The sequence below is a fragment of the Pelophylax lessonae genome, assembly GCF_965119305.1.
Source record: "Pelophylax lessonae genome assembly, chromosome: 2".
Classification (NCBI taxonomy): domain Eukaryota; kingdom Metazoa; phylum Chordata; class Amphibia; order Anura; family Ranidae; genus Pelophylax; species Pelophylax lessonae.
The window spans coordinates 611,992,446-612,010,559 of NC_138769.1; the positions used below are offsets into that span (position 1 = coordinate 611,992,446).

An 18,114-nucleotide genomic window follows, 5' to 3' on the forward strand; every position below is an offset into this window, starting at 1 on the left:
GTGTAGAGGCCATTGGCTGCTGCTGCTGCCAAACAAAGTCAGCTAGCCAACCAGGAGAGAGAGGAGGCTGGTCAGGGCTCCATGTCAGAATGGACACAGGGAGATGTGACTCAGCTCAGGTGCCCCCATAGCAAGCTGCTTGTAGCAGATGTGATTATTACATTGTTTCTTACTTGGTCTCACAGTTTTTATCACTGAGAGTTTTATTATAATTCATTTTTCACATATATGAAAAATTAATCACATTTTGTCATATATCATCACTCCTACAGCGCCTTACTTTATTATTATTTTTTCACTGAGTTTAGCAAGCTGCTTGCTGTGGGGGCACTCACCAGGAGGGAGGGGCCGGGAGGGGCTATGAGAGAAAGAGGAGCCTGAGAAAAGGAGGATCTGGGCTGCTCTGTGCAACAGAGCAGGTAAGTATAACATACTTCTTTTTTATTGGAAATAAAAACTAGACTTTACAATCACTTTAAGTAAATTGGTGTTTTATGTATCTATTGCAACGTTTCTTACCTGGAGGTCCAGCCAATAACAGCAGTTTCTGCTGCAGACTAACTGTAATAAGCCACTGCCTCATAATTAGCTGAAAAGTTGTCAGCCTGCAATGTATGCTACTTCAGTTGGCTGCTGGGCTGCATTTCTGGTTTATCATATAAGCAGCCCAATGTCCAACTAAAGGCGCTCACAAGGCAGGCTGACAAGCTGCTGCTAAGTAATAGACTGGCATAACTGTGTTAGCCCTTTGACAGGATTTATGTTACTGACAGTATCTTCAGGTAAAAACAATTTACTTTACTAACAGTTTACTAATAATTTACTTTTCTTTACTAACAGTGTTTATAAAAAAAAAAAGAAAAGAAAACTCTATACAGTGAGGCACGTGATGCCAAGCTTATAAGAAAAAAGATTTAGGATTTGCATACACTTTAAAAAAAAGCCCACAATGAGACCATTAATTCTAGAAGAATCATTTGACAACTAGGGCCTCCTTACTATTGTGGTTCAGCTCAAGACAGGTGGCCATCATCTAAAATTCTGCATTAGCTCCCTGCCTTCCTGTCCTTTTCAGGCAATATACTTTTTTGAAGCCTGTAAGACCTTCAGTTCCAGGTCTGGGATGTTAAACCCTGCATCATACTGGGAGTGGTGAATGCCCCTTAAACAAGCTTCTCGCACACTGAAGTAAGCTTGAAATCCTTCTAAAGCCTGTAACCTTTTTTATAGTGACCATGAGCTCCCCTAAGTAACATTTCAAAGTTGGAGCTCAGGGTGCTTTACAGGCTTTAACGCAGGTACTCAAAACTTGCCACGAGCATTGAAAATTCTTTGTAGTTGCAAGTATAGGTCACAAGTTAGTCATACAGCTTTCTCTTCTTGGGATAACCTTATTGTGAACCTCATTTACAAATGGCAATTACCTGATAAAATTTTCTAGCTTCAACAAGTTTGTATCCTTAATTGACCCTTCTAGACCTCAATCAGAGTTTTGGAATAATCCAACAATAGCAAACATTCCTTTTTATACTTCTACTAAATTGTAGCCCTCTAGGATCTCACCAGCAAATGTGTCAAGCAGATCCCCTCCAGCTGTTGAAGGTTCAGCGACACACGCAAAATCCTTCATATTCTGGTTTTGTACAAACCTACACCTGTTCTAGAAGGAAGTTCATGACACAATTAAAAAGTTTACAGTGGTGGACCTGGGCCATAACCCAGCAGCCTGGTGGCTGAATAGTGCTGCGCTGTCTATTCCAACCCAAATACCCTTTATTTAGACCATGTGTTTTTTTTTTTCTGTTTGCTAATGCCTGTAATCATATCTCATGGATATTGTTTCAACTCTACATATCAAAATGACTGTAATAACTGAAATATTAAAGAACTTTAAAGGAGTTGTAAAGTCAGAAAGTTTTTTATCTTCATGCATTAGGACAAAAAGCCTTCTGTGTGAACCAGTCTCCCCAGCACTCACTAATGCTTACCCAAACCCCATCTTTCCAGTGATGTCCAGGAGTCCCTCGGCCATCTGGGATGGCTAACACAGCTGCTGCACCATTGGCTCCTGCAGCATTCAATCAATGTCAGTTAGCCAATCAGGAGAATGTAGGGGTTGGGGCCGAACTGCAGCTCCGTGTCTGAATGGAAACACGGAGCTGTGACTCGGCTTGGATGCCCCCCAAAGCAAGCCGCTTGCTGTGGGGGTACTCAACATGAGGAGGGGGGGCTAGGAGCAGCGAAGAGGGACCCGAGAAGAGGAGGATCCAGGATGCCCTGTGCAAAGCCCCTGCACAGAGCAGGTAAGTATAACATGTTTGTTATTTTTTTATGTTATTTTTTTTAAAAACGAGACTTTACAGTCATTTTAAAAATAAACTTTTTTGAAGAGCATTTCTATGTAAATATTTTTATTGCTGTTAGTACTTCCGTTGCAAAGATTCGCTTTCTCTCATGAAGACTGTTGTGCTTTCAATCTGTTTCCATAAATTTCACATGATGATAATAAAACTTTTTTTTTTTAGGGAATTAGATCCACCTCCAAACCCCCCTTATTTCCCCTCCTATGTCATAAAAGCCACTTTGGATTATATCAGCAGTTGCCATAACAGCAAGCTGAAAAGTCTTGTGGCGATTCTCTCAAAGACTCCGGTAAGTTGCTGATGTAAACCTGAATTCACAGATCTGGATTGGTTTTAGTATGTGTATGCAATGCTTTGAGGAGAATTTGTCCCGTTCAAATCAAATCTACAGACCTCTCTCATTAGATGTGTTTCTCCTATGCCACATACTAGTTTTGGAACAATAAAGTTAAGTCATTAGTCAATTAGTATACAACAATTAGTATACAACATTCAGAACCAATTCACAATGGTGTTTTTGTTAGTGGCAAAGTCTCTCTTAGTTTTTTTTCTTTGCAATGTTTTTGATTTTCAGTTTACTAGATTGCCGCTTTTAAACCTTGCCATATTTACTGTGACTGGCCAGGAAGAAGCAGCTTTCTCTGATTTTGGTGGCTGAAACGATGGATTTTAAAGACCTTCCTCTATAAGCTAGTCAGTTTGTGTCTTGTTGTCAGGTCCCTCTATCCAGAAGGAGGCCCAATCCCATCCATTTAGATTGGGGCTCCTGGGCCTCAAGCAGTACTTCGTCCTCCTGGTGAGGTCTCTGTTTTTTTTTTTTTTTTTTTTTTTTTAATGTGGTTGCCTATCTCTAAGCTGGACTGCTTTTGGATGTCATGACTGTGACCCTCAATTGACAAGGAAGAAAATGTGACACTGTTTTGTTCATGCCATTAATACTGTTTTTTTTCACAAAGCCAAGACATGGGTAGAAGAGAATTTATTTAGGGGAGTTATGATTTTTCTGCTTGTCAGTGTCCAATGCCCCTGTAGACTGCAGTATAACCCAATTGTAGCTGCATTTCTGTGTCTCTTAATGGACTTCAAGAAATGGATTTTACTGCAAGTACAACAATCTATTTTTTCATATTTTTTTAAACACTTTTTATTGCAAGAGATAAAAAAATGCAGTATACAAAATTGAATAATGCTTATTATCTGTAAAAGGTATTGCAATAACAAGACTAATGAAAACAGTGTGTCTCAAAACCATAGAGACCGATCAAACATAAAGCAGGTCAAGTGCAACGATAAGTTTAATAAGTGAGTGCATACATAACAAACAATGACTATAGTTGGAACTATTACAACTTCAAATATTGAGGAAGAAAATCTTTTTTTTTTTTTAATATATATATATATATTCTATGAACGCTCTTACATAGCTAATTAGTTGCATGTAATCTGGTTGAAAAAAGACTCAAGTCTATCCAATTCAACCCACTCTTTTGAAATCACCCTGAGGTTGCTGTGTTTTTGTATATTAGCAGAATACATCCCCAGTTGCTAATGGATAGAGCTTAGCACCAAGGGTATGGCCTTTAGCTAGGCTGGGGAGAGAAATGTGAGGTTAGTCCTGATGTGTCTACAGTCTTTTATAAATGCAGCCTCTGAGTGCCTGTTTTTTCTTTGTATGTTTTTATAGGATTCTTTCCAGAAGATTTTGTTGTCTATATGCAAGCAAGCTGCAGAGAGCAGCAATGTCTACAAGAAACACAGAATTCTCACCATTTATCATCTGTTTGTTAACCTTCTTCTGGCTGAAATTAAGGATGGCTTGGGTGGAGCTTGGGCATTTGTCCTCAGAGATGTCATTTACACCTTAATACACCATATCAACAGCAGGTCTGTATGTAATCCGTGCAACACAGAAGTAAAATGTTTTTGTGTCAAAGGGCCATATCTATAAGACAAATGCTGATTTTTTTAAAAACATTTTGTAAATCTAATTCCTTTTACTGAATATTGTGTTTTGGTCAGTTCTAATCACTGTTTCCATAATGTGAATGTTCGCTTATCCTGTATTAAAGGGATGATCTACATTTAACTAAAAATTATTTTTATATTACATGTGAAAGAGTTCGAGAAATGTGAACTATCTAATTAATAAGTGTTTAAGGAGAAGTGTAAACAAAGCTATTTTGGCCTACATTTCCTGTGGATCACAGGAGTGCACTTCGTTCTGCACCCCTGTGACCCAACTGTTGGCTGACTCACTCAGCCAGTCCAGGCTTTAGAAAGATCCCATCTTTAAAGTTGGCATCCACCCAGATACCTGGGCTGGCAGCTGGCTCAGCAAGCTTCTGAGAGGTTGAGCTTTTGCTCCCGCCACCTCCATAACCCTACACTCCAGTTAGCACTGGAGGGGCAGAGCAGAGAGCCAGTGAATGAAAGTCACTGGCTCTCTGCAGACTGAATACTGAAAATGGAGCAATCAGTGGTTTTTGATTGCTCAGTTTTTGGTCTGGGGCTGGCGGGGGACAGCTGCAGTAGGGAACGGTTCTGCTGTCATCTAGGTGAGCATGATTGTTATTTTTTTGTGTTCCTGAACTTCACTTTTAAAACACTGTACCACTGTTTGTAGCACTGCAAAGCCTTCTTATAACAGAAGGTATTTACATGTTTGTAATTTCAGGACAATGTGTGCAACTATACAGATGCAATGTAATTCACCCTATTGGCCAGGTGCACATCCAGAGCCACTGGAATTTAGTGCAAATATAGTCTACAATTATTAAGCCATTTATGCAAAACTGCATACAGCTGTTTCAGGCTATTTGGGACCCAACAAGACCATATACAAATCCAAGTTATGGTAAGAAGGAACTAAAGCAATAAACGAGTAATCAGTGCATACTGCAGTAAAGCTATCTTAAAACTCATGATTGCAAGATAGCTTAAAGCAGCTGTATGCAGTTTGGAGTTTATGGTTCCATAATATTAGGCTGTATGTACACTATACACCAGCGGTTCTGGATTTACATCTAGCCAACAGGGTGTAAAGCAATGATTTGTATGACTCTGCCCACTGTCCTGACATAAACAACATTTCTCTTATCTTAGGGTATGTAATAGAATGAGACTTGTGAATACCTTCTGTTTTAAGAAGGCTTTACTGATTAGCTTTAGTGCCGTCTAACTATTACCTATATGGTTATACTGTTCTTGCTTGGTCCCAAAAAACTATACTGTAGAAGCCATGGTTTGGCATAGGGTGACAACACTCCCATATTTCACGGTATCTTTGGAGGAGCCGCATTGTCTCCCTAGATCTGAAAGTGCATTAGGACTGCTTCATAGAAACAAACCAGCTTAATGGTTTGCCAAAAAATACTTGTATATAATGAAAGTGATACATTTACTTATTTTCCACATTTCAGTTCTCTCCTGCTTCTTTCCATTTGCAATGTGTAATAATCTGTAAACCTATTATCTGAATTAAACAATATTTCTCTAGCGCTCATCGACAGACGTAGTCCTCGGTGATACACCACCTTCGGGTTATGTTACCTCCGCAGGAGCAGGACTAGACAGGAAATTAAAAAGCTCTGGCCACACCCTAGGGGCAGTCCCAGAGGGTATATCCTCTCTCTCTCTGCCTCAGCAAATCAGTTATTTTCTGTCTAGTGAGGAGTAAGGACCTAGATACCTTGCTGGGATCTTAGGTCCTGGCAAGAAATTTTTTTCTAAAAGGAATTTTTGGACAGCTTTTTTTCTCCAGTGTTCCTGTGAGATCTTCAAGCAAGAAAGCTGAACTGGGCGACGGGCTGGATGTTGAGATCCGGTGGTCACCCCAGTTCAGCCTACGAGCGCGTGCAGGCCATAGCTCCACGCTGAGTCGGCCGCGACAAAGTCCCATTAAAGGACTGAACCCGCGAGTTAAACGTCTCGCTGAAACGCCTAAGACCATGAGTCACGGCGTCTGTATCGGTCGACAGCCCTCCCGCCCCGGTGGAGAGGGGTACTGTCAGGAGTTGGTGCCCGCCTGGTTCCGGTATGGTGAGTAGTATGTTCCCCCTGTTTTCCCTGACGGGTTTTGTGGTGAACGCGGGCCCCTCTCTGTATGGTAAGAAAGAGTTTCTTTCTATCCTATAACATGTCACAAATCCTCCTACTTTGAGTGTGATTTTATGTGTGCAAAAGCCAGGAGGCTTGGTTTGGGAGCTAACAATCTATTGTATACATGTTTTAAAGATGTAATCTGTGGCATTCTGGGAATCTTATGGGTTAAGTATAAGCTACCTACCAGTCAGAAGCCATGGACATGTAGACTGCCTTCCAAGTCAGATCTCCAGCTAATAGCAGGCCTCCCGAACGGCCATGCGGTCCGCCAGGGCCGGTACCGCCAAACACGCCAGATCCCCATGCAGAGAGAGTGTTGTGTGCCTGCAGCACACCGCTAGTCAGCACAGGCCGCCGCCATTTTTTTTTTGCTGGATCGCACGAGCCGCCATTTTGGCGTAGCCTCGTGTCTCCAGCATGGGGGCGGCCATGTTTTAGGTGATTCTACACCTCGTGGAGCTTGGGGGAGGCGCCGGAAGGCGTACAGAGGGGCGGAGCCGCCTCCTTTCTTCCTGGGCAGCCAGCCAAAAGACTTCCTGTTTGTCTAAGACAGCGCTGTAAGCTGTTGCAGTTCAACTCTGAACATCAAGTGGTGAGCCTGGGGGTCTATCTCTCTCTCTCTCGATCGATAGGGATCCCTAGCAGGTAACACTAAGGGGTTTTTTGTGGCGCTGAGGGTCAAAAAAAAAAAAAAAAAAAAAGAAAAAGTTTTTTTCTTTACTTTGAATTATATCATCCAGGAAGTAACTGGAGTTATTATGGACCCTGCCACACAGATTCCCCCACCTGTTTCCCTCGAGGGGGCCTCGGGACCCGCCGGTGTACAGAGTATAGAGTCATTTACAGCAATCTTGGAGTCTATGGTGGCTCGGGTGGAGGCGGCCTGTCAGGGACGGGGGTCAAGGAAGCGACCCCCGCCTACCCCTATACTATCTGACACCTCTGACTCTGATTCAGAGATGGTCACTGCAGTTGCAGGTTCCTCTGCAAGGGCTGCTATCCCAGGTAAAGCCCCCTCAGACAGTGAGGAGGACGCTTCTTCTCCTGCTATAATTCAGGAAGAAGCATTGGTGGACGCACTAGTTGTGGCAGTGCAAGAAACCTTAAAACTTGAGGCTTTACCGGCAGAGGCAACTGAAACAGAGAGGCCTTTTGGGACTAATAAGCCCATCAAGACGGCAAAAGCTTTTCCTGTACCTAAATGTTTTGGAAATCAGATTAAAGGAGAATGGGAACATTCTAAACGTACCTTTACTATTTCCAAGCGTATTGCTAGACGCTATCCGTTTGAGGAATCCATCATTAAGAAATGGACGGTACCACCAGTCGTGGATCCGCCTATTTCCAGGCTGAATAAAGCCACGGTTATTCCAGTGGAGGACACTTCGTCCTTTAAGGATCCGGTGGATCGAAAGATAGAAGCGGAGTCCCGCACTATCTTTTCTCTGATAGGGTCAGCATTTAGACCAGTAATTGTTATTGGTCTAGTTTCCCAGACACTTACAGAATGGGCGAAGATGGTACGCCAAGATCTTAGGGGAAAAGATATTCCTCAGGAGACATCTGATTTGATAGAACAGATCATACAAGGGCTACGGTTTATCTGTGACGCAGCCTTGGACACTACTCCCTTGTTAGGGCATGCATCTAAGTTAGCAGTAATCCTCAGACGTGTGCTGTGGTTAAAATGCTGGTCAGCTGACCTAGGTTCCAAAAAGACTTTGACCAATCTCCCTTTTCAGGGGAATCGTCTATTTGGAGCCAACCTAGATGAAATCATTAAGGATGCCACCGGGGGCAAGAGTACTTTTTTGCCACAGGCTGCAAAAGCTAAGGAACCTCGCAGCAAGCGAGGACCTTTCTTTACCGCCCATAAAGGACGCCCGGCTGGTACTTCCGGGAAAGGCAAGACTCCTCCAGGAGGGTTCAAGAAGGGCTGGTCGGACAAGCAGAGGACCAACCCAGCCAAACCCGAAGTAAAGGAGTACACAGCCTGAAGGTGCGCCCCCACCCAATTTCAGGGTGGGGGGACGTTTTCACCGGTATTCAGGACATTAGATCGAGCATCAACCACTACTACCGGTGCGATTCTTCCCTTCCAACATTTAAGTACAGGAAGCGGTAGTTACCGTTCCCTGTATAGATCTTTTCCTTTACCTTTTCCCAAGATTAGTCCCGATACCTCACAGGAATCGGATCTGATTGACCAGATAGGCCAAGTAGCCTCTAGTCGGGTGACTTCGGTCCCTGAGGTTCAACCAGAAAAGATCACCTTGCCTGATAACTATCAGGTATCTGATAAATGTGTGGGAACAGAAAACGACCAGACTTTCTCGGATGGTCGGGGCCAGATACCTCTAGGGACGCCTGGTTCAGATCCAATCAGCGCCAGTGGTCCTAGAAATTCTAGGCTGGCCTCTTCAAGCCGGCCTGGCCGACTTGGACAGGTTAGTCGCAGACGTTCCGTGGGAACTTCGTCTCAGGGAGTGTCTGTAGTCTCAAGGACCTATTTACCATCGTGCTTTACAGTCGCTGGTTTTAATGGCCTGGCCATTGAGACCCAAGTACTGAAGGACAGAGGTTTGTCTACTTCTGTCATTCCTACCCTTATTAAAGCAAGGAAAGCGACTTCCAGCAAAGTCTATTATCACACATGGAAGACTTATATTGCGTGGTGCGAATCTTTAGGATTTCCTCCACGTACCTATTCGGTGTCTCGAATATTGGCCTTTTTGCAACAAGGGGTTGAGCAGAAGCTAGCCTTGAGCACCATCAAGGGTCAAGTTTCAGCATTAGCAATCTTCTTTCAGAAACCTTTAGCTACCAAATCCTTGGTGCGGAATTTCATCCAGGGGGTGCGGCACCTGGCTCCTCCAGTCCGCGCGCCCTTACCGCCCTGGGATCTTAATTTGGTTTTGTCGGTTCTACAGAAACCTCCCTTTGAAAACATCAGGGAGATTCCCTTGCTTACTTTATCCCAGAAGGTGGTCTTCTTGGTGGCTATTACTTCTGCTCGCAGGGTGTCAGAACTGGCTGCATTATCATGCCAGTCCCCATACCTAGTGATTCATAGGGATAAGGTAGTACTTCATCCTAAGCCATCTTTTCTTCCTAAGGTGGTTTCAGATTTTCATCTGAATGAAGATATTGTACTACCTTCCTTGTGTCCTCAGCCCAAGCATCATCGGGAACATGCGTTGCATTCCTTGGATGTGGTTCGGGCAATCAGGGTATACCTGAAAGCTACGGAATCATTCCGTAAGACGGATTCACTTTTTGTGATCACGGATGGCCCCAGAAAGGGTTTGCCTGCATCTGCCGCGACCATTGCCAAATGGATTAGACAAACGGTGGTACAGGCTTATTCTATTAAGGGTCAGAGTCCTCCGTTCCCTGTTAGGGCGCACTCCACTCGAGCGCTCAGTACTTCCTGGGCCTTTCGCCATCAGGCGTCAGTGGTCCAGGTATGTAAGGCGGCCACTTGGTCGTCGGTACATACCTTTACTAAATTCTATAAAATTGATGTGACGGCATCGGCGGATGCCTCATTTGGCCGCAAGGTTTTGCAGGCCGCAATTTGAGGAGACCGGTGGTCTACCTCGAGGGTTTTTTTCTGTTTGAAAAATTTTTTTTGTTGAGTCTCATCATTAAGGATGAGCATTGTAAACTTCTAGTTGGCACCGGTTGGGCCTTCTAGATTGGGATTTGATTTCCATTTTCCCACCCCTCAGTCGGGATACTGCTCTGGGACGTCCCGAAGGTGGTGTATCACCGAGGACTACGTCTGTCGATGAGCGCTAGAGAAAAATGGATTTTTGTAAAATCTTACCGTAAAATCCTTTTCTCTTAGCTCATCGACAGACGTAGTCCCCGCCCCTCTGTTTTGGAGTTGGGTTGGGTTAAATTCTCTAAGCACTGCTTTTTCACATAACTGATTTGCTGAGGCAGAGAGAGAGAGGATATACCCTCTGGGACTGCCCCTAGGGTGTGGCCAGAGCTTTTTAATTTCCTGTCTAGTCCTGCTCCTGCGGAGGTAACATAACCCGAAGGTGGTGTATCACCGAGGACTACGTCTGTCGATGAGCTAAGAGAAAAGGATTTTACGGTAAGATTTTACAAAAATCCATTTTTGTTACAGTATACTAAAATCAATCGTCCCTAATTCATTGTATACAACGTGGAATCTCTTCATCTCCTTGGTATTTAAACATAATGTGTCCGACTACAAATATGGAGTATAATGGAGGAATAACATCACCATCACTGTTTTTAGTGATGTACGAATGTAAATTTAACATATTGGGCTCCCTAATATATAAATTACTTCCCTAAAAACGGTGGTGTCTTCCAGATCCACTGGTCCGAAGGATGATGTATCAGCTCGCAGTTTCATGCTCTGTCTTGATCTTTTGCATCGAGTTTGCCGGGCAGCCATCACCAACTGCAAGGATGCCCTAGATAGTCACCTGCACGTCATTGTGAGCAGTCTCATCCCTTTGGCAAGCAGCTGTGACAAAATACAAGAGCAGGTAAATGATGTTTGACCTTAAGTTGGCGATAAAAAATACAACTCGTATTAACATAAATGTATAACTTTAGTTTTAAACCCAGTTGAGCCCTCTGTTTTTGTTACTTTAATGGAGGCAGGCTGCTCTTTTTTTAGATTTTTTTTTTCTTTTTAGTTGATAAGTGCTGCAGCAAGAGTTAAAAAAGAAGCCTAGCTGCTTTATAGTAATCAACATGGGGGAATCACTAGGTGTTTAAACATTATGTAGTTTTGTGCTACGTCAGTGCTGAAGCATGGTAACCTTTTTCATTTATGTTACAGGTGTGCGATTTGCTAACTTTTTTAGTAATTGAAAGCCAAAATAATGAAAACCTCTACCACACTATTAAACTCCTGGACCCTTTTCCTGATCACCCTTTATTTAAGGACCTGCGGCAATCTCACCAAAAGATCAAGTACAGCCAAGGACCGTTCTCTCTTCTACAGGTATTAGCTCCATGTTGTACAGTGATTATGAAAACGTGTAGTAAAGAACAAATGTAAGTCTTATATTCATTTGATTTGTTAAATCAACCACCTGATTTGTTGCTAAATGCCCCAACACTTTTTTTTTCCTTCTATACACTATTTAAAAAGGTTTTACCATCTGCTTTTGCTGTATTTTAGAGTCGGCTTGAGTAACTCTCAACATTGTTTTTGTTCTCTTGAGGAAATAAACCATTTTCTCTCGGTGAGTGTCTGCGAATCACTCCCTTTGACAAGACTGGAAGGAATTAATGATTTAAGGAAACAACTGGAACAGCACAAAGATGAAATAAAAGGCCTTGTCTATGATTTCCAAGGTACATTGTCAGCTTTACGTATTTGCTCTCTCCTCACAAACCCAAACATTTGATCTGAGTAATTAAAAATAATGCCTAAGCATTAAATAAGAATATCTGTTGTGAATTTTAAATGATCATGTATTTTTATATTTAAAAGATTACAGACCTTTATAAGCAATATACATTTTTCCTATGGTCTTTTTATTCTACCCATAATGTAATTTTTTTTTTTTATTTGATAAATGTATAGCTCATTCTTACTTTTTGTCTCCATATCTTTTTGTATCCTTCTTCATACCTCACTGCCCTAAAATGTGTAAAGATTTGATTTAATTCATTCAGAGGAATCATCATGCCTTTTAAGTATATTGAAAACATTACATTTAACAGGTGTGAAAGCACCCTAATGATGATCATATTGTGCTGTTGGCGACACCTCTCCAGTAACAAACACAAATGTAAAACTTTACCTAATGGCCATTGCTTCTTTGCTGGCTGGCAAGGGATTAGCATCCCCTGGATCAGCCAGCAAGGGAACAATGCCTTAGTAGGTGAGTGGATTCTGCTGGAGATTGGTTTCCGTTGGTGTACCTCAATACTGCAGATGATATAATGTGTACATATTCCACTAATGTATTCATTACTTCTGTTACACAGGAAATCCTCAGGACTGTGTCATTGCAAAACTGGTTCTTAGTCTTTTACAGCTGTCAAAGAATGCCGTGCACCTGGACAATGGGAAAGATGTTTTGGGTAGGTGGCTTGTAATAAAATCTGTGGAAAATTTATTTTTGTAAGATTTTTTATATTTATTCAGCCCCACAGTGACCAAAGAGTTGTAACTTTACATTACTAAGTGCATTAAATAATGCACAGCCTGTCTCGGGAGCGTGCCCATGCAAGGGGCCCCCTTAGTGCCTGGTTTGCTGAGGGGCACTCAGAAGGAGGAGGAGTGGATAGCTGCCAAAGAAGAGGTAAAGGACCTTGCACAGAGAAGATAAAACCTCTTTTTTATTTTAATAAAATAAATTCAGCTTCTAATATAACTTTAATTGGGCTGCAGTGCGGAATAAAGAGGAGCTGGCTAGGTCCATGTTGGCGGTGAAGTTCACTGGAGGTAAGTATAAAGCCAGTCTGTTTGCACTCAGAGAGGACTGTGCAGTAGTATAGGGACAAATTCACTAAAGGTAAAGCTGTCTGTGGACCTGAACTCAAAAAGTGAAGATTTACTATCTTATATCTACAAATATTAATTTAAAGGTTCTCCCTTTTCCTCAAATCAATTTCTCCAGCTGTGTTCCTACTCTGTTTCTGCTGCATTTTCATGTAACCATCACCAGTTATCAGGGAGGCAAGTTTGACATGTAGAAGCAAAGCCATGCCTCTACCAAGATGACTGCACCTGCAATAAGGCATTTTAAGTCAGTAATGGGAAGGATCAGTTGCAGAAACACTGTAGGAAATAGTGATGACTAGTCCTTTGCCACCTGCCCTCCATATCTGGTCCATAGTTCAGTTCTTTTTTAAGATTTTCTGGCTGAGCAAATTAACATTTCATTTTGCAGAATCTGAATCTGTACAAAATCTACATCCTGAATTTCATATGTTTAATTTGGGCCGTAATATTTAAAACATAGACTGTGCTAATTATTCCTGGCTTAGGTGTTAGTTTTCCTTTGCTACATAGGTACATTGGATTGCATTTCTCCTGTGTTGCAGTAAGGCTTATTAAGATTCTATTACACATCCTGAAAATAAAACAATTTCCTATTACATGTTTTAATTTACAGAAGCCGCAGGTAGCTGCCTAGGGGAGCTGGGACCTGTTGACTTTTGCACCATAGCCCTGCAGCCCCAGAAAGAGCTGCTTTATGGCAGAACTGTTGAGGTGTTTGAAGACAAAGAACTGCAGTGTGTGCTTGTCATCCTGAAATTGATAAACAATGCCCTGACAGATCACTGGTGCGTAGCTTTCCTCTGTTGCTTCTTGCTTTTTATAGGCTGTGTCAGAAGTATTCTCTGAGCTGAGATTCCTACACTATGTAACCAAGAACCCTGTCAGCTCTGAAGTCTAATAGAAGGTACCAGGGAAAATGAACTAACTTTGTCTCATTCAAGTCTGAACATGTCATGTAAATCTACCGTCTAACTCTGTAATATTGCATGTGATTTTTTTTTTTTCTTCTTTAAAAAGTTTTGCAACCCATCATAGTTGTGAGCCATTAGGAATTTTTAGGGGCAGGAGGTACCAGACAAACTCCAACACTACACAGAAGTGTTGGAACTTTGCTTGTGCACAACAGCCCAGCGTCTGTGTATAGACCGGGTAACAAAAGTACTGGTCTCTCTTATACAGGCATCTGTGACAGATATTGGGTTTGGGTACAATAAAGACCCTTGTGCACGGTATGGGTTTCTGGTGTTATTACATAACCTCTATGCCAGCGTCTCAGGTGTTAGAAATATGCTTGCTTGAGACCACAGCCATCAGTTTCACAATGTTCTAGAACATACCAGAGGTGGTTTCAGCTAAATTCACTATGGATAGTATTCACTAACTTGTTAAAATGAAAGCTACATGTTAAAAATGATAAACCCAACAATTGAAAGGGCTGGGTTTTCTCACGTTTACACTAATGTTCTTGCCCTAATAATGGGTGTCTCTTTTACTTTGATTGACCATGCAGTGTGTCAGCAGTAATTAGTGTGACAGGTGAAGACATTTTAAAAATGTATGAAAGTCCTTTGAGTAAACCGCAGAGATTTTTAAGTATGCATCTGTGGTATCTAGACATTGAGCTCCTGGGCTGTTCACCATTTATCATGCAGGGAAGGAAGACTTGATCATACAATGCCTTAACGCCCCTTTGCCTGGCCATAACATCACATTTTGAAATTGACTACTGTTGGGAATCGGGGTCTGTGCGTTAAGATAAAAAAACCTGTGTGCATCAGCCCCCCTAATATAGAGCCAGCGATGTGCATGACCGCCTCAGCCTCCTCTCCCTCCTCATTGGCTGAGGCAGCAGTGGGCGCCATTGGCTCCCACTGCTGTCAATCAAAGTTAGTGAGCTAATGAGGAGAGAGAAGGGGCCGGGCTTCAGCATCGTGTCTGAATAGAGTCACAGAGTAGCGGCACGGCTCGGGTGTCCCCATAGCAAGCTGCTTGCTGTGGAGGTAGGAGGGAGGGGTCAGAAGTGTCAGCGAGGGATCCGAGAAGAGAAAGATCGGAGTTGCTCTGTGCAAAACTACTGCACGGAGCAGGTAAGTATGACATGTTTGTTATTTAAAAAAAAAAAAACAATCCTTTAAGTATCACTTTAAGTGTTTGTTTTTCCTTTTAGCATCCATGTGCGATCAGCAGCTGCTACATGTTTAAAAAATATCTTGGCTACAAAAACTGGCAATCAATTTTGGGATATGTACAAAGAGAGTGGAGACCTTATGCTGGTTTACCTGCAACCATTCCGCTCCCCAAAGAAAAAGGTACATTTTTGTGTGTGTTAATATGACCTCTCCTTTTGATTTGGTCACTTTGTAATTTTATTGTGATTCTATTAGCAAGGTCATAGCCCTTAACCACTTTTTGCCCTAAATTAGTATAAATACCTTCTATAAGCTTTCTTCCTTTGAAAGCTACTAGATGACACTTTGTGCATCTGTCAGCTGTCCTGATGATTTGATTGCCATGTCAGCTATGATGGGAGTGTGTGTGTGTGTGTATATATATATATATATATATATATATGTATATGTATGTGTGTGTGTGTGTGTATATATATATATATATTGTGGGGACTTTAGCTCGGTAGCGGGTGTGGATGACCCCTTTGGGGGGTGCGTTTACACAGGGAGATAGCCAAGAAGTGGTTGCAAACAACAGTTTGGTTTATTCATGCAATTTTCTTCACCAGACTGCAAGCGTCAAAAAACATCAAAATAAATCCTTGCCACTGTGGGTGGCTACCTTCTCACATACAGGAACCTACCTACGGAGTCTGTCTCCAACCTACTGTTGGGCAAACTTTGCTGATCCTACAGCAGACACTCAATAGTCCATGTTTGTCCTCTTCACACAACAAATGTCCATTTAACATGTCCCTTTTCTTTTCACATAGAACACATTCCTTTGTTTGTCTCTGCACATAGCAACCATTCCTTTGCTTGTCTCTTCACATAGCAAACAGTGCATTTATTTCTTTCCACATAGAAATAGTCCAAGACCTCACCTTGAGTAGTCTTCAGTCTTAATTAATTTCCCCTTCACACAGGAAATGTCCATTGGTTTCTTTTCACATAGAAACGATCCTTGAGTAGTCTTCACACTTTTTACCCTCCTCAGCGCACATCGCTCCATGAGGTCTTCCCCTCCTATGCTCACACAGCTTCAGGGGGCACCCATCTGATTGTCCTCCGCTACCCTCACGGCGTCAGGAGGCAGCAATCCTTCTCCCAGGCTCTCACAGCGTCGGGAGGCACACATCCGACTGTCCTCCTCTCCCCAGCCCACACGGCGTCAGGAGGCAGCAATCAATAGGACTTCCTTTGGACAAATTATAGAGGCCTTAACTTCCTCATTCCGAACAGCTGAAGGCCTTTCAACTTCCTTAGACAGTTCTGGCTACCTTTGCAGCCGACATCCTATAGTAATTGGTGAATTTTCTAAACCAGGTGGAAATGTATCTCCTGTCTGTGACTACATCCACAGATTTACCTGACTTCCTGTCACAATATATATTAACACAGGCAGATGCTGCTAAATTTGGTATATGCAACTAGGGATTTTGTTTTTTATACAGGACGTGTACAGTCCACTATAGATAATGCACAGAAGCTTTAGTAGAGAAATGGCATGAAAAAAGCAAAAACCAGTATACATGTAGGCACAGTACAATTCAGTCTGGTGCAAAACACAGTGAAGGTACTGTTTTAAGGTAGTAGTAAAGAGAGATTTATCCGCAAGGAACATAGGGCCCAGCATAGGGCTGCTATACTCCAGTTAATCATGGCATAAGAAGAGGACAGGAGAAAAATAATTGATAAGAGAGAAGAGAAAAGAGAGTTAGGTGGGTTAGGTGAAAGAAAAGACAAGAGCCCCAGGAATCATTCCATGTGGACCAAATCTTATCAAATTTTTTTTAAGGAAATTTTCAGTTATGTCAATTTGTAATTAAAAAAAAAAAAACCTATAAATGATACTTCACTTGTAGACATTAAAAACAATATGGAAGGGGCTTCCTGTGGTTCACCCCTGGGGAGCGGTTGTTCTCACTAGGCTCTTGGGCCCAGGATGACGAGGTTAGTTTGGCTCGTTTCTTGTCTGCTGGGGCACTGGTCTCCTTGGCTACGCTGAGAGATCGCTATGGTGGCTTTCCCTTTGATTTTTGGAGATACCGCCAAAATTTCAAGATGTAAAATTCATAAAAACTTTACATCTTTTTTGTTTTTTTCTCTTGGGAGATCTACAATCAACTGCCGGGCTGGGCAGCGGGCTGGATTATCTAGATCCAGTGGTCCCCCCCCCCAGCCCAGCCGCCGAGCGTGTGCAGACCGCAGCTACGCGCTAGGTCGGCCACAAAATAGCCTCACAGACAGAGGCTGGCCAGCAAGTTAAATGTCTTGCAGGGTCGCATACGACTGGGCTTAGGTCTGAGTCAAATGGTATCTAGGCCGACAGGCCCCTACTTCGGTGGCAAGGATTCTGTCTGGAGCGTTACCCGCACCATGGAAAGGGTAAGTACAGTCTCCCCTTTTGGTGTTTTTTTTGGGGGTGGAAGCAGGTAACCTCCAGGAACCTGGCAGTTCCCTCCTTCCATCCTTAAAAATCCCTCAGTGATCTGGGCTTCCCCCACTCCCTTTCCCCCCTTTCTGGACCTGGAGTCTGGTGGGGTCCCAGGGCAGAGGAAGCAGCGGAGACCCCTGGGGTCTCCCCGGTATCCCCACTCTGTAAGTGTCCTGGCATAGTGTGTCCTGCCCTGGTAGTCTGGAAGGGGTCCCAGTGTAGGAGACTTCTAGGTGCATGCCCCACTGTTTGCAGGGTGGGTATAGTGCAAGGGGGGTCCCAGTACAGAGACTGGTGCAGAGTGTGCAGTGGAATCTCCCCTAATGTGTGTCCTACCTTCAGGAGGAGGTCCCGTTGCAGAGAGTGCAGTGTTGCAGAGGGCACAGGGAAGGTCCTGGCAGCATGCTGTAGCTGATAGCGGTCATTTTCCCTTAGTCTGGCTGGTCTCCGGTTGGCGGCCATGTTTGTGTAGCCTGATGATGTCACAGGGCCATTTTCCCTTAGTCCGGGAGACGCTGGAGACGAGCGAAGCCTCGT

General features: G+C 43.0%; 1 protein-coding gene across 2 annotated transcripts in view; it reads left to right on the forward strand.

Annotated features, from left to right (window-relative positions):
- The window catches only part of ATM (ATM serine/threonine kinase), a 276,722-nt gene that overhangs the window by 103,754 nt on the left and 154,854 nt on the right, over positions 1–18,114 (forward strand). For both annotated transcript variants that reach the window (XM_082248434.1, XM_082248435.1), the window contains exons 27-34: positions 2,526–2,652; positions 4,048–4,247; positions 10,816–10,993; positions 11,293–11,457; positions 11,681–11,813; positions 12,453–12,548; positions 13,586–13,757; positions 15,140–15,281. In XM_082248434.1, the coding sequence (XP_082104560.1) occupies positions 2,526–2,652; positions 4,048–4,247; positions 10,816–10,993; positions 11,293–11,457; positions 11,681–11,813; positions 12,453–12,548; positions 13,586–13,757; positions 15,140–15,281 (1,213 nt within the window). The remainder of the gene's footprint in view (positions 1–2,525; positions 2,653–4,047; positions 4,248–10,815; positions 10,994–11,292; positions 11,458–11,680; positions 11,814–12,452; positions 12,549–13,585; positions 13,758–15,139; positions 15,282–18,114) is intronic.